The 15950-nt window shown below is 40.0% G+C and overlaps 1 protein-coding gene across 4 annotated transcripts in view; it reads left to right on the top strand.

Moving 5' to 3' along the window:
- The window catches only part of Diaph3 (diaphanous related formin 3), a 482159-nt gene extending 466689 nt beyond the window's left edge, over window positions 1-15470 (top strand). For all 4 annotated transcript variants that reach the window (XM_076545449.1, XM_076545448.1, XM_076545447.1 and 1 more), the window contains one exon: window positions 14291-15470. In XM_076545449.1, the coding sequence (XP_076401564.1) occupies window positions 14291-14550 (260 nt within the window). In that variant the 3' untranslated portion in view covers window positions 14551-15470. The remainder of the gene's footprint in view (window positions 1-14290) is intronic.
- The last annotated feature ends 480 nt before the right edge of the window (window positions 15471-15950 follow it).

The raw sequence follows: 15950 nt of genomic DNA, 5'->3' as shown, positions 1-15950 counted from the left end.
TGACTATTGGGGCTCTCCAGTACATTCTTCTTCATTTCAAATACCGTGTGGATTATCCAGTTCTGTAGACTTCAAGGTCTCCTCTGTACTGGCATGTGTAGCTCTTCTGAGAGACTGATGCGTGGGAGGGATGAGGGACAGTTGCCCGTCCTTCCTCCTTGTCTGTCCCCTGCTGTCCGCACCTTCAGCGTTACCAAGAGTACTGTACTCTGATTTTTTTTTTCCTGCCTGCTGTACGATACATCTCTAGTGCTTTGTGTTTTGTGTTACCATAGAGACAGGAGGTGTTCCAAAGCCCCAGGAAGAGAGTGGAAGCAAGTCTTTGAGTTAACAGTCTCTGCTGGCAAGGAAAGCCCGAGGCAGGAATCTATAGCAGTAAACGGAAGGAGGGAATTGTGTAGTCCGATCTGTTTGTGTGTCCATGGAGTCTTAGAAAGCACAGACGCAGCCAAGGAAGCGTTAAAAATGAGCTGTTTACAGAAAGCAATTTTTCAGCCATCCCAGTGCAGCCTGGGGTTTCATAGAAACCGAACTGGGTATTTTATTTGCAAGAAAATAACTGGAGTGACATTGACCTATTCCTTTTGCTGTTTCCCTCATTAAAAAGAAGCAGCTTATAAGAAAGGTCCTCTTTACCTCAGTCATTGTGCTGATCAAAAATCTCACCTTTAAAATGAAGGCCGGTACCTTTTTAACTGAGCCAAAATAATCAGAAGTCAGATTGTAGTTTAAGCACCAGGGCCATTGCAGCCAAGACCCAGAGCCATGGCTCTGTATACCTGAAGCTGTGTTCTCCCTCCATATTTCAGATGCCTTAAAGCTGTTGAACATTTCTCTGGATTTAATGATGATACTTTCTACTGTATTACCTTTTATTTCATACCTGTTAATGTTTTTTCTTAAGGTGTTACACAAGGCCCTGTTAAGGGGAGGCAATGATGCAAACTTTAACAGGAAGGAAAAAAATCAAGTGAGATATTAGAACAATAGCTATCATCAGAATTACCTTTCAGATCAGTCTCACCTTTGGAGTAGGATACAATCTGTGCTCAAGGTGTTTGCTAGATTCCCCCCACCCCCTTTTTTTGGTTACAGATAGGGCAGTCTATGTGGGGTGTGAACGCAGAGAAATTTAGAGTGTATCAGCACTTTTTCCAGCCTTACCTTGCAGAATTGTCCCTCAGGGAGAAGGACTGTGCCTGTAAGTCTGTAACAGTGGAGGCTGAGGAACGTTGAGGGACTTAACTGTTTTCATACTGGGACTAGGAGGTGGGAGTGGACTAGCCTGAGCTGCTCCCTTTCAGTTGATATCTACAAGTCAAGTCAGATTCTGTATTCCATCCCTTTCTTTTATTGAGGTATATGAGTCTGAACTCTTAGAAACAGTACCAGATTTTATAATCAAACTTGGTAACATTGATCCAGAAAAAGATAACACTACTAAGCCATTGGGGGGACAATCAAAACAGGCCAGTCTGTCAGCTTTTACCAACGACAACTAACCCTTACCCTGGCATAGGTCCTGCTCTGACAAATAGAATGTCAAGCAAGAAAAACCAACTTCATTTGCAAAGGAGAATTGTGTTTAGTAAATCAGATACTTCTGGCTTCTGTGGTATGCACAACTATGAAGTAAAACAAAAACCCTAAATGGCAACCTGGTCTCCTTGTGCTTAAGGAGGCTAGATAAACATGTCACATCATGGGCTGTGGCAGAAGCAGACCTGTCAGTATTAGAATTCAAGTTTTGTGAGTGTGATTTGAATTTCTGGCTTTTGTCTGTCTTCCCAGTCACAAAATCCAAGTTTCTAAGCATGTGTAACTGTTCATCTGTACCCAAGACAAGATCACAGTGAAGTGCTACACACAGGAGCGTTGCTTTCCTTCACCTCGTGCTTTTCCTTTTGTAGTGGATGTTATAGATAATAACAGTAAAAATGACTTCAGAGACATTGCAATGCACTGGCATCATCTTAAGGAATGAAAATGAAGCCCTTCTTCTGGGATTAATTTGACCAAGAGCAAACCACATTTTAATTTGAATGCTCCACTTCCCTCACTGTGTCTCCATCAGCCTGCAGGTAGAGGTTACTGACCTACCTGTGACCTGTCTGGTGTATGGGACTGTCTGATGTTTGACTGTCTGTCCCTACATAGAGAGATTTGCTTTGTTTATTGAACAACACAAAAAACATTATATGGGAACGGAATGAAAGATACATTGCAGAAATTTTTAACAGTTTTTTCAAGGAAAGAAGTTATTTTCCTGATCCCAACTGACTTAGAATAGTGAACAAAAACTGCAAACACCATCAACTTACATCTGTGGTAATATATTGTGTCCCCCAATATATTGTATACCCTAATAAAATTTATCTGGGGTCAGAGAACAGAACAGCCACAAGATTAGACATAGAGGCACACAGTTGTGGCACACACACACCTTTAATCCTATCACTGGAGAGGCAGAGATCCATCTGGATCTCTGTGAGTTCAAGGCCACACTGGGAACAGAGCTAGGCATGGTGACACACCTTTAATCCCAGCACTTGAGATCACATGTCTTGCTTGGGAAAGACACACACCTTTAACCCCAGGAAGTGTTGGTAGGGAGCAGAAAGTTATATAAGGTGTAAGGACTAAGAATTAGAGGCTTTTAAGCTTTTAGACTTTTAGCAACAGTTCAACTGAGACCCATTCAGGTGAGGACTCCGAAGCTTTCAGTCTGAGGATTCCTGGAAACAGGATCAGATGAACAGTTATCAAGGTGAGGTTGCCTATGGCTTGTTCTGCTTCTCTGATTTTTCAGAATTCATCCCATTGTCTGGCTCCGGATTTTTTATGAATAAGACCTTTTAAGGTTCATCTTACATACATCCACATGTTTTTTGCAACATTTGTGGATATTTATTGTATAAGACTTTTTTTTTTCAACGTGTTGGATATCTACAGCAAATGATTACCACAGCATACTTAGATTACTCACGGTTAGTGGCAGGGGAGAGAATATAATTTAAGATTAAAGCTGCGCTTTACCTTGGGTTGTAAAAACCAATTGCATGGGAAATTCAAAGAACAGTAAGGCTGGTTGTTACACTATTCTCTTCTAGGCAGGCTCAACTTTAAAGGCTGAGTATGCAGTAGGAATGCAGTTAAGTCTTAAGTGATCACAAGGTGTATCATTAACTTGGCTGTATGGTCCAGCAAAAGTTTAGTCTCTTTGAATACATGATATTTTCATAAAATTGCACCCTACAATAATATTGATGTCCACAAAAATTGTGTATTAGAGAAAATTTTCCTCTCAATATTAAGAATATATTGATATCTGCAATTTATTTCTATATGAAGTTTGTATAACACATTTCTGTTTGATAATGTACTATGATCAGTATAAAATCTGTGAACATATAACAAAGCTAAATTTACTAGTCAATGCAGAAATGAGCTAAAAATCTTGTTTTGGGTGACTTTTTCTTTAACCACCCAAACTAGCAGTTCTATACAAGGACGTATTAGTTATAGAACTATTTTTACTAAACTTGGATAAATGAACAATATTGGTTTCTTTTGGTATATGGCTTGAACTTTATAGTTTAAAATTTGCTTTTGTTATTGTTACTAATTTTACAATAGTAATGATTATTAGCTTTTTCCCACCCAAATACTAAGCAGGCACAGTCCTGTTTATCCTCCAAGATCAGATGCTTTCAGGTGGTATGGCTATAAGCCAGTGATTCTCAACCCATGGGTCACAACCCTTTGGATTAGAATGACGCTTTCACAGGGGTCACCTAAGACCATCAGAAAACAGACATAAAAACAGTTCTTAACACTAGCAAAGTTGTAGTTATGAAGTAGCAATGAAAACACATTTGTGGTTGGGGGTCACCCCAACATGAAGGACTGTGTTAAAGGGTTGAAGCATTAGGAAGGTTGAGAACCACTGCTCTAGACAGTGATTAGCTTTCTTATAGTAAAACTCCAACTATTATTTTTCCGAAGTATTTTCTCGGGAGTAGATTAATATCAACTGTTAAGTGAGGTAAGGTAATAAAATTATGCCTTGCTAATTTCCATAATTCAATAAATAATGTACAAAGCATCTGTGCTGAGATGGGCTAAGGGTGTGTGAATTTAAGCAGTGAATTGGACAGATGAGGTACCCACCTTTGTGGAGTTCATATTCAGACAAGTTATCTCATGGTAAAATATTCAATAGTTTTCTTACTACTTGAACATACTGCTATGTTAGGATATAGCTAATATAATATGTATAGTGATTGGCTGAACATACTGCTATGTTAGGATATAGCTAATATAATATGTATAGTGATTGGCTGAAAAGAGCAAAGTAGCCGTTCATGTATACTCATACATAAAATTAATTTATATGAACACAAATGTATCTTGGGATTCAATGCTCAATTAAAATCCCATTTTCTAAGTACGTCCTCCTTCGTACAATACTGACAATGAACCTCAATTTACTGAGCCTACAGGTTGAAATCAGGTTTCTGTGAATATGGATTGTTTTATGGTATAAAACCTCCTAGTTGATTTTTTTTTTTTCAGAATTTTGAACTGTTAGGTAGACACATTTCTACATGTTCATAGCAGAAATAGCAGGGTCATAAATATATCAAAGAATTAGTAACTAGCATAGAGAACTAAACTCCATGGAGTTAACAATGAATTCTCTTATTCATAATTCCAACTTATGGTCACTATAAGGTACAGATGAAGAAACAGTAGCTTTTTGGCTTAAATAAGAGGTATTTGTTTAGGGAGGGTTTTTCTTTGTTTGGTTTGTTTTCAAATACTTGTTAGAGTGGTAGGTGGAAAAGGAATTGCCTTTATTTAGTAGAACTCTAATTGTTTTGATGGGGAGGGAGTCAGTAGAGCCAGTGACAAAAATTTCATGGGAACCAATGATGAATAAAGAAATATGTGATCTTTTTAGAGCTGCCCAAAGGGGAATATATTGCCTTATGATTATGAGATTTTCCGGATCTGACTGGAGGTCTTCAATCTTAAGCAAACTATTTTCAATGCTGAGCAAATGGAATTTAAACATTGGATAGATGGTTCTGCCAAGTAACTAAGGTCTTTCCAATCCAAAGATTATACAATTCTGCATTACATGATTCTATAAATCAAAATGAAATGGAATAGAAACACCCAAGTTACCCATTCAGAAAAAACATCTGTGCGTCTGAAATATCTGATGTGGAATTAGAAAGTATGTAAAATATAAACAAAGGGAACTGCTTAAAAGTATATTCTCAGATACTACTTATAAATGACTTCAGAAAAATAGCTTCCTAAGTATCTATTTAACTGGTCGTTTTCCATTGTAGCACCGAAGTGATTCCCACAGAAACTCAGCTTCCCTGACACCCTTCAGCTTAGTAAGTGTTCTTCCATTTCTAAGTATGTATTTGCTGTGACCCCCAAAAACATAGGGTCCTAAGATTTAGATGGAATTCTCCAGAAGCAAATGGCAAAGACTGGAAGCACATGAGCTTCGCTAAACCTCAGTTTCTTTTTCCATAGCATGGAGGGGTTGATGTGTATCATTTAGGGTTAACACACACACACACACACACACACACACACACACACACACACACACACACACGAGAGAGAGAGAGAGAGAAAATCTAAAGGATTTTTCAAATGCATATTTTGTTGTTAATAATTATAGTGTCCAATGTCATCCTGCTATTTCTCAGAACTTTTCCTCAAAAAACCCAATGGCAACTGATCAAATTGTTACCATCTACTCCCTGACAGGCAGTTTTAGAAATACATAGTGCCTACCAAGCCACATGTCACTGATCACAAACATGGTGGCCCTGGATAGCTGTAAACAGTAGGACTAGTAAACAAAATGATAGTTGGGCTCCCTAAACTAAAAGCAAGAGGAGGATGCTTTGCGTGTGAGAGTTTGGATTGAGTATGTCTACTCAACCTTGAAATTGTGTGAGAGTGCTTGTGTTGAAATGTATAGAGGTGCCACAGTGGACAGCACCGAAGCTCTCTTGTCAGGGATGGAAATCCAAACCCATAGTCTTCTGAAAAGAAAAGATTGAGCTGGAGCCTTGGATGACAGAAAGCAGGTGGGGCAGAGAAGCAGCCTAAGGACCTAATTGTGAGAAACGAGCACAGAAATTTGGTTACTTAAAAGAGTTCACTGGAGAAGGTGGAAGAAACAGCCAAAGCAGACCTGAAAACAAATACAACAGAAGGCCACACACAGTGGTGCTCACCTGTTATCCCAGCATGCAGGAGTCAGAACAAGAGGATGCCTCAGTCAGGGCGTAAAGGGGCGTTACCACAGTAGACTGTTTCAACCAGGAGTGCGATGGTTTGAGTTCTTCTCTAGCCCTGCCTGAGGGCGGTTTCTTTTTCCTCATCTTCAAGTGTAAACTGGGGTCAACACATAAATATATCACCTCTGTCACAGGGGTTTGTATAAAACTCAAATATACGGGGTCCATGAGATGGCACAACGGATAAACTGCTGCTCAAGCCCACGGCCCTGAGTTTGAGCCCTAGAACCCACAAAAAAGTGAAAGGAGAGAATCAAATCCCAAAGCTGTCCTCTGACCTCTACATGGACTCTATTACCACATGCTTACTCTTCAGGGTAAATTATTTCCATACTTCCTCAACCACCTAACCCACACACACTAAAGAATGGTGAATTATATATGCATCTCCATTACAAGTAATTAGAGAGGATTTAAAATACATGGAAGGGTTTGTATAGGTTATAGGAAACACTATAGCATTTTACGTAAGAGACTTGAGCATTTACAGATTTGGGCATCCAAGACAAACCAGATTTCCCATAAATACGGGGGGGGGGGGCAAATATATTGTCAAACAAGAAAACTCAACTGAAGTTAGGTGCCCTTAGTTTAAATTAAGGCTTCATTATTTACATGTAACCGGTTCAATCATTGACCACAAAACTGAATTGAAATGGCCCTTGCCATCCTTAGAGAATAGGCTGGTATCACTCACCTCAAGCCTTATCCTCCCAGTCACATGGGTTGGCCTGACTAATCCCATCCTGCATCATTCATGACTCCAAACTGTCTAGGGCCTCACCATGAATCGCCTAATTAGCATAACTCACCAACTGTTTTGTCAACCCTGTAGGTCTGGAGTCTTACCATAGGTAACGATCCCAGAGGCTGAAAGGCCACCTCCCCGGAACTGGAACAAAAACCAGCCAAAGCCATCATTACACCTGTTTCATAATGTCACATGTGTAGAGGGAAAATGAGGCAAGAGACAGTTCAGTTGAGTGTCAGAACCCTGAGGCCTTGGGTACTCTTAGGGAATAGTTTCGGTAAGGTAGGATGAAAACCAAAATAGATTACTAAGATCTGAGCAGTAGGAAAGCAGATGTGGAAAGGGATCCCAACCCATGGCCTCTTAGCAAGGGAAGCAGCAGGATGGGGCCTTGCCGTTGCCACTGTCCTTAAGGGAAAGGGGCTGGACTTCCTTTACTGACCCCGGACCCTTAGAAGATTCCTTCCATCATCCGCTCACTTCCTGCCTGCCCATCACTGAGACCAGCAAGGCAACTGTGCTACCTTTGCACTTTCGTTTACCAGATGGTGAGATGAGCAAGGCTGACTGTGTATGAGCATTCACTAACTCCATACTAGCTTAGGATCCAGAGATATCTTTACTGTTTGAATGGGGAGTGCACTCGGCTAAGCTGTTTATGCTTTTACACAATTGGTTTCTAATGACTTGCTTGGTACTTCCGAAGATTTTAGCAATATAAAATGCCTTTTTGCACATCTATCATTGTATGTGTGTTTTCTATATATATTCTATATGCTTATAAATGTGTGTGTGTGTCTGTGAGAGAGAGAGAGAGAGAGAGAGAGAGAGAGAGAGAGAGAGAGAGAGAGAGAGAGAGAGTCAAAGAACAAAATGAAACTAAGGGGAGACAACTGTTCATAGTGTCAGTATATCAACAGTAAAACCCCCAGGAGGTACGGACTACTGGCGGCCAGCACTTACTTTAGTTATTGCATAGATTAAAAACATATATTTGTCACATACTTTACAGTTGTGCATACCCAGTGGTACCTTAAAAATGATATTTATGGATTATACACTCCTTGTCCCCTAATAAAGCTGCCTTTGAGGTGAAACAACACAGCTACTTAGTAGGTCAAAGTAATAGGAGCACAGGTAAAGAACTGTAAAAAGACACCAAATTTCCAGAAGGTTGGAAGTCACTGAAGTCACATTGGGTCCCCAGCGTTCTGCATTCCTTCTCTAGTCAAAACTGCCACAGGCTTGCCATCGGCCGCAAAAGGTAGAGCTCAATTTCATTTCTCATCGGAGAGCTGGCAATCATAAGAAGCCAGTGCCCATTAGAACCACGGTGTGATGGAGGATGGATACTGCTTTAGAGGGAGGAGCCTCTCTGAACCATAACTGCAATGGGAAGGGTTCCCCCTAGGGTCTTCCACCAGTATGTTGGCTGAAATACTTCCTCATTTAGATGCGTGTGTGTGTGTGTGTGTGTGTGTGTGTGTGTGTGTGTGTGTGTTGCCAGCATCTTTCCTAGATTCCTATGTGGTGATATTGTGTCCCCCAATATATTGTGCACCCTAATAAACTTATCTGGGGTCAGAGAACAGAACAGCCACTAGACAGACATAAAGGCCAGAAAATGGTGGGACACACCTTTAATCCTATCACTTGGGAGGCAGAGATCCATCCGTGAGATCAAGGCCACAGTGGAAACCACCAGGCATGGTGACACACACCTTTAATCTCAGGAAGTGATGGCAGGAAGCAGAAAGTTATATAAGATGTGAGGACCAGGAACTAAGTTTGTTAAGCTTTTAGGCTTTTAGCAGCAGTTCAGCTGAGATCCATTTGCATGAGGACACGGAGGCTTCCAGTTTGAGGAAACAAGATCAGCTGAGGAATTAGCAAGGTGAGGTTAGCTGTGGCTTGTTCTGCTTCTCTGACCTTTCAGTGTTCACCCCAATACCTGGCACAGGGTTTGTTTTTACTAATAAGACCTTTTAGAAATTTGTACTACATTCCTATGTCTTTGTGTTTCTGGGGAAGCAATGGGAATATTAGTGCAGGATGTTGGGGGTTTTCGACTATTATTATCATTTAAATCTGTATTCTGCAAACACCATATGGAACCCAACATTGGGTATTGTGTACAGCCTTGATTCTTACGTTCATGTCCAGTGGGTCTCTGCATTTAAAGTTGATTCAGCTTTCCAACAGTCCAACTTTGAATTCACAGAGAAAAGTAAAGCTATGGTGGGCTCCCTGATTCACTTATAGTAAGAATCATATGGGGAGTTAAATTGAAATTAGTGAGTCTTCCTATTTTAAAGCAAAATACGATGCATTTTTTACCCTGCTTATTTCCAGGGTTACACAAATATATGATATGTGGATTGGATCCCTTAGGAGTTTGGTACTAAGAATAGTAGCTGGCTCTTTGCCTATCTGTGCTGCCATTACCAGTGGCCCTGAGAATTGGCAGGGGTCCTGGACATATCATACACAGACATCAATTGTAATGTCTTAAAGAAAAAAAGGAAAGCCCAGGATTTGATTCATAAAATTGTACAAAAGTACTCCCTTTAGAAAATGAAGCAGTAATCTTCTTTTGCCTTAGTACATTCAGTATCCAGTATAAAATGTGTGTTGGCAAAGATTTCTATGGAGGATAAATAGAATGCTTCTATTTTTATTACAGCCCCAGCCTCACCTTTAATTGAGTCCGTATGTCCAAGTATGCCATATTGTATTTATAGCCATCTAACTGTACATGTGAAGGACGGAGGCCTCCCGCATCAAGTTATGCTTTACTCCTGCCTCTGCAAATCCATGTGTTCTAAGTTACAGTACTGCCTCCCCTGTGTTGTTTGAAAGTCAACTATTTAAAAATGTAATGCAAATGGAAAGTAAGAACCAAGATAGGAGCTGTTAGGGTGCAGGGAATCTGGGTTCTGAGAGTGAAAAGTTATCGAGGAACGGCTAACAGGACTACAATCTCTTCCTCTTGAGGTGCTTTGTGCACTTTTGTATTTTCCAGTGGTGTGTGAACAGGCATCTTCTTTTTCCATACCATCTTACCCATTGCTTCCCATGAAAGTGTTTATTTCTGAAACCACAGAGGCGTCAAGTACCATGCTATTCTCTTATCATCTTATCCCAAATGCCAAAGCCATGGCCATTTAGAGTTTCTCAAAAGGATCTAAATGTTCTTGTTTACATTGGCCCAGTTGTTATTGACCTAAGCCTCCAGAGAAGTTCAAACACCAAAGCACTAGAAGAAATACCCCAGGGCTATGCTGGACACTTCGACTGCAGTCTGTGTTGTCCTCCTTTTTTCTCAACACACAGTCCACTGGTGACTTTCACAGGAACTGTTTGAGAAGAGCAAAATGTCAAAAGCATGTGTGTAAGCTCAAGAGGAAAGTGGATGGGAAGAACGGAGACAAGAACCTGGTTCCTTCAAAGGATTTTTTGTTTTTTTTTCTAAAAGGAACCAAGCACTGTGAGTGTAACTGGGGCAGAAGTGAAAACAAATGGAAATCTCTTTCTCCAGTTTGGAGTTAGCACAACGAACTTGCACGCTGAGGGGAATTGCCTTAGTTAGTGTTTCTGTTGCTGCAGTGAAACACCATGGACCACATACCAAGTTGGGGAGGAAAGGGTTTATTTGGTTCACACTTCCACACTGTAGTCTGTCACCTAAGGAAGACAAGGCAGGAACTCAAAACTGGGCAGGAACCTGGAGGCAGGAGCTGATGCAGAGGCCATGGAGGGGGGCTGCTTACTGGCTTGCTCAGTCTGTTCTCTTTTAGAGCCCAGGATCACCAGCCCAGGGATGGCACCATACACAATGGGCTGGGGCATCATTAATTTAAAAAAAAAAAAATGTTCTACAGCTGGATCTTATGGAAGCATATGATCCTTTCCCTCCCCTCTAATGACTCGCTTGTGTCAAGCTGACATAAAACTAGCCAGAACAGGAATGATCCCAGGGAGGACTAAACCTTGACAGTTCAGTAGGGCCAGTGTGGCTGCCAAAGGGATGGCTGTCAATACCACAGCAGGAGTGAGGCCTTCCAGGCTGTTCTCAGCAGGGCAGGATGTTGATGCATCCTAACAGGAAGGAAGGCATAGGTAGATACTCGATGTTAAGGGAGCTTACAGTGGAAGTTTTGTTATGTTTTATTTGTATGAAGGGGCCAAATGAGAGTGGACAGACATGCTGGAGGTTTGAAAAGAGAAGAAAGGGTGTGAAATGGTTGTCTAGGAAAATGGAAGGATGAATGAATTCAGATACTGCAATGGATTGAGGTCATGTTTAAAATTCACAGTCATTAATTTAATTGAGAACAGTACAGAAAGGGATGACGTCGTGACCTTGACCATACTCTGAGAAGGCCATTTCTGTCTGTATCTCTCTGCTTTACAAAGCTATTGTGAGGATTCAGGGCACCATTATTAGGAAACTCAGCTTTGAATTACTTAGCACTTTTCTGTGGCAAAAAGGTATTCAGCTTTGTCTAAGACAGCTCCAGTGTCTCCTAATACAGTGTCTGGCTTGTGCCACTGACTTACTTAATAACTAATCTAAGCTCATGACCAAACTTCTTTTTGCTTTTCCTCCTCAGTCTGTAACATGGTGGTGATATTTAAGGTGCAACAAATTTTTTTGTAAATTAATGTACTGCTTAATAAATCCAGGATGTTCGTAAGATAGTATTTCAGCCCTCTCTGCTAAGCCCTGGAAAGTCAGGTCAGAGCCTCCACTTAAACCCTAAATCCTGGTGACAGAGGAACTGGTTGCTCCTCCTGTAGGTTTTGAAAAAAGGGGGACCGATAAGCATGCTAGCTAGTTTTATGTTAACTTGACACAGGCTAGAGTCTTCTGAAAAGAGGGAACCTCAATTGAGAAAACGTCTCCATAAGATCTAGCTGGAGGGCATCTTCTTGATTAATGATGGATAGAGGAGGGCCTAGCCCCATAGTGGATAATGCCGTCCTTCTGCTGGTGGTCCTGAGTTCTATAAGAAAGCAGGCTGAGCAAGCCATGAGGAAGGAGCAAGCCAGTAAGCAGTGCCACACCACAGCATTGGTGTCAGCTCCTGCCTCCAGTTTCCTGTCCACTGTGAGTTCCTGCCCTGGCTTCCTTCAGTGCTGAACAGTGATGTGGAAGTGTAAGCCAAATAAAGCCTTTCCTCCAAATAAAGCCTTTCCCCCCCAAGTTGCGTTGGTCATGGTGTTTCATCACAGCAAGACTAACTCTTACTAGACAGTAAGTATCACCATATAGTAGCCACCCAGATTGTGTCCTTTTATCCCCATATCTACTTTTTGAGATTTATTATTAGAATTTGAGACTCAAGGTTATTGAACTATCCATCTAATGATCAGATTTCATACCATGTCTACCTAAAATCCCACGTTATTTTTTATTTTTACTTTTCCACATACAGAAATGGCCTTGATTGAATATAGCTCTAGAAGCTGTGGAACTTTATGTATTATTTTCTTATATTCCAGATCCATATTCTTGCAAGTGTAATCTCGGTAATCTAAGATTTTAACTAGCATTGCCCAATAACAACTTAACCTTGTTTGTTGGAAGTCTCATGATGGAGTAGTATACAAGAAGACATCAAATGACCAGGGATGATAGAAAGATTTAGGAATGGGCCGTACACTGACTGAAAATCAGCACTTAGCTACAAATGTACTTCCACATACCTTTTGGGGGAAGATGGTGGATACAAGATAAAATTAATTTATGTGGCCATGGGAACTGCAGAACCACCAGGCCTGTGTGTTCTTTGCTGCAGGCACAGAGTGTGCACTATGAGCTGCGGCACATAAACTCCTCTCAGGGAAAAAAAAAAATCACTGCTCTGCTAGATTTTGATTTTTGAGTAACAATTGCCTACCTGATAGAGAAAGTGATAAGAAAAGTGTATTTATTTTCTTCCAACAGCTAAAAGCTGATCATACTTCTAAAATTTGTAGAGATTGTCCAAGAAACTGTGTAAAATCCTCATCCATCACTGGAAGCCCCTGGTCAGGAAATGACAGTGCAGTAAATATCTTCAGCAGCCACCTTTTTAATGTACAAGCTGTTTTCGGTTGGAATTTTCAGCGCTCACATAAAACACACTGTCATGAGTGACTGCTTGTGCTCCAAAGTCATTACTATTGGGATAATGGAACATCTCTCCGCGAATAACCAAAAAACTTTAAATGTCATGTCAAGTTTGCTGGAGCCATTTTCAAACCCTGTTCAAGGTTACATGAATATTGAGGCTATCTGCTTTTTAAAAGTATGAGAGAGTCACTCATAAGGTTGTACAGTGTGAGAGTCAGTTAATTAGATGAAATTTTAGGTCTCTGAAAAAATTAATCAGCCAGCACCATTTAATCACTTCCTATTATGGAATCAAGATCGTAACCACTTGCCAGTATGTATGTGTGATGGGTGCATGTATATATAAGTAGATGTAGATATACCACTCAACTTTGTTATGACAAAATTATGTAATTGTGGTTTGCTAGAAAATACAATCTGCCTGACAACTTTATTATTTCTTTTAAGGGGTGTTTTATAACTTTTCAACTTCTTAGGATAATCTTCCTTACTTTTGTTCAAAAGGAAAATCTTAGTCTAATTCTTCCTCTTCTGTTGGGTCATAATCTGTGCAGACTGTTTACTTACCCGGTGTGTTTATTGAACACTTAGTTTACCCAGGGCTATTATAGATACTGAAACTACACAGTTTAAAGTAAAGTTCCTTCTCTGTGGACCATACATTCTAGTGAAAAGACACCCAGTGGACAAGTAAACAGACATATGGTACATGTGCTTGCTATGATGCTAGAAGGGAAAAGATGAGGGGAAGGAACACGGGGATGGGGAGGATCAAGATAAGGCCCATATGAAATGGTTAGAGGAGGCTTCTCCATTTCATTTGTGTTTGACCCAAATCCTGAATGAAGCATAAGACAAAACTCTGATAATGTCCTGCACACAGGTATTTCAGCATAAAAGAAGAAAATAAGCAATTGTCTTCTATAATTTAATTGATTCTTAAACTATACATGTCTTTCTTCTGACTACTTTTAGTCTCTCCAAGAGGATTTATTTATTGAGAATTATTAAATCTATGTTTTATAACATACCTGGACCTTGGTTTCCACACTGACAAGTTTCATGTTTCTTTTTTTCTTACTGTAGAAAACCAGAAAGTGCAGTTGACAGAAGGGTCACGTCCACACCACAGTATCAATGGCAACTCCACCAGGACTCCAGTCGCCAAGGAGCTTAATTATAATCTAGACACTCATAAGTCTACAGGGAGGATCAAGGCAGTTGAGAAGGAAGCCTGTAATACAGAAAGCAACAGAAAAAAGGAAATGGAACTTCTTGGCTCTGTTTCTAAAAGCGAATCCGTCCCTGAAGTTGAAGCCCTGCTGGCAAGATTACGAGCTTTATAAATTAAACTGGTTAAAAAAATGATTAAGCCAAGCACAAAGCCATGCTTTCAGCTGTAACACTTGAAAAGTTGCTTTTATGTGACTTTATATAGTTTTAAATTATGATATATATTAGAGGAATAAAGCTAAATACATGATTGCAATGCTTTTCTATGTACTTGAAGTTTTGGCTTATTCAAGATTGTAATGGGCTTTAATGCTTTTTTTGTGTCCTGATACTTATCTATTCTGTATTTGCTGGTTAAATTATACAATTGCTTTAGAGAGCAAGGAGGCAGCCATGTGTTCAACAGTATGTCTTTAAGACAATGACATCCTTCTAAGCCTTAATGTTTACCACTTCAACATTAATGTAAGATCATTAAGGTGAAGACTTGGTGTCTGTCCATATATATTCCATATTTGCTATCTGTATAGCCCAAATGTTTTCAGTATAGCATCAAAAACATGTAACTGTGTTATCAAGTGTAGTGACCAGTACACTCATTATCATCAGTGTTGATTCATAATAACTCAACACTGGAAGGCATCTGAGCACATTTCCAAAAAGGGTACAGTAGAAATATATGCACTTTCTTTGCAAAATGCACGTACCTTTTGCAAAGTAGAAATATAAAGTTGGAATGTACGCAGTATCACAGTACTACCCCAAACTCTTGGTCTTAGCCAAGAGAATACTTTTACCCTCGCTAATTATGGCTCTGGAATAAAATTACCATTCTGAAATTTCCCAAGAAATAAATTTTTATTTTGAATAATCTCAGGATTTCTTTAAGTTGACAATCAATAATTGCAACAATAATCTGAGTGTTTCAAGGAAAGTTTCCATATGCAAATGTTTGGATTGTACCTCATTGTTGTCGTTCCTTTGTTAATTCCTTGTAACAGAAAATAAACTTGCTGCTTGCACTAAAAAAAAATATGTCTGTCTTCTCTTGCACATATTCTGTGGATGTGATGGAGGCAGACTCTGGTCTAACATCTCTTGTGCTTTATTATTTATAATGAGTAAGTGCTCTTTAACTTCCAGGTAAAGGGCAGCTATATGGAACTATTCTGGTGTGGTCTACTGCATTTGATGTCCTTATTTAAATTGCCACCTCCTTTCAGCTCCAAGTTAATAAAATAAATTAGTACTATGAGCCACGCTCTGCTCATAGACATCAAAGAAGCATTATCCTTAGCATGTGGGAAATAATTTGGTCCTATGGTAATACAGTGAGCATTCTACCCGCCACTTGCAATTCTTGTTTTCTTTTTTTTTTTTCCTTTTATGCAAACACAAGAGCATTTATTTCTCAAGAGAAGAATTCCTGCATGCAGGGGTCAGCTACACAACAAAATGGTGACAATCCCCAGAGAAGCACACAAGCTCCTTTTATAGACAACCAGGAGGGGAT

This window comes from Peromyscus maniculatus, chromosome 9 (genome assembly GCF_049852395.1).
Source record: "Peromyscus maniculatus bairdii isolate BWxNUB_F1_BW_parent chromosome 9, HU_Pman_BW_mat_3.1, whole genome shotgun sequence".
Lineage (NCBI taxonomy): Eukaryota > Metazoa > Chordata > Mammalia > Rodentia > Cricetidae > Peromyscus > Peromyscus maniculatus.
The sequence above is the reverse complement of the archived record's forward strand: the minus strand, read 5'-3'. Positions and strand labels throughout refer to the sequence as shown.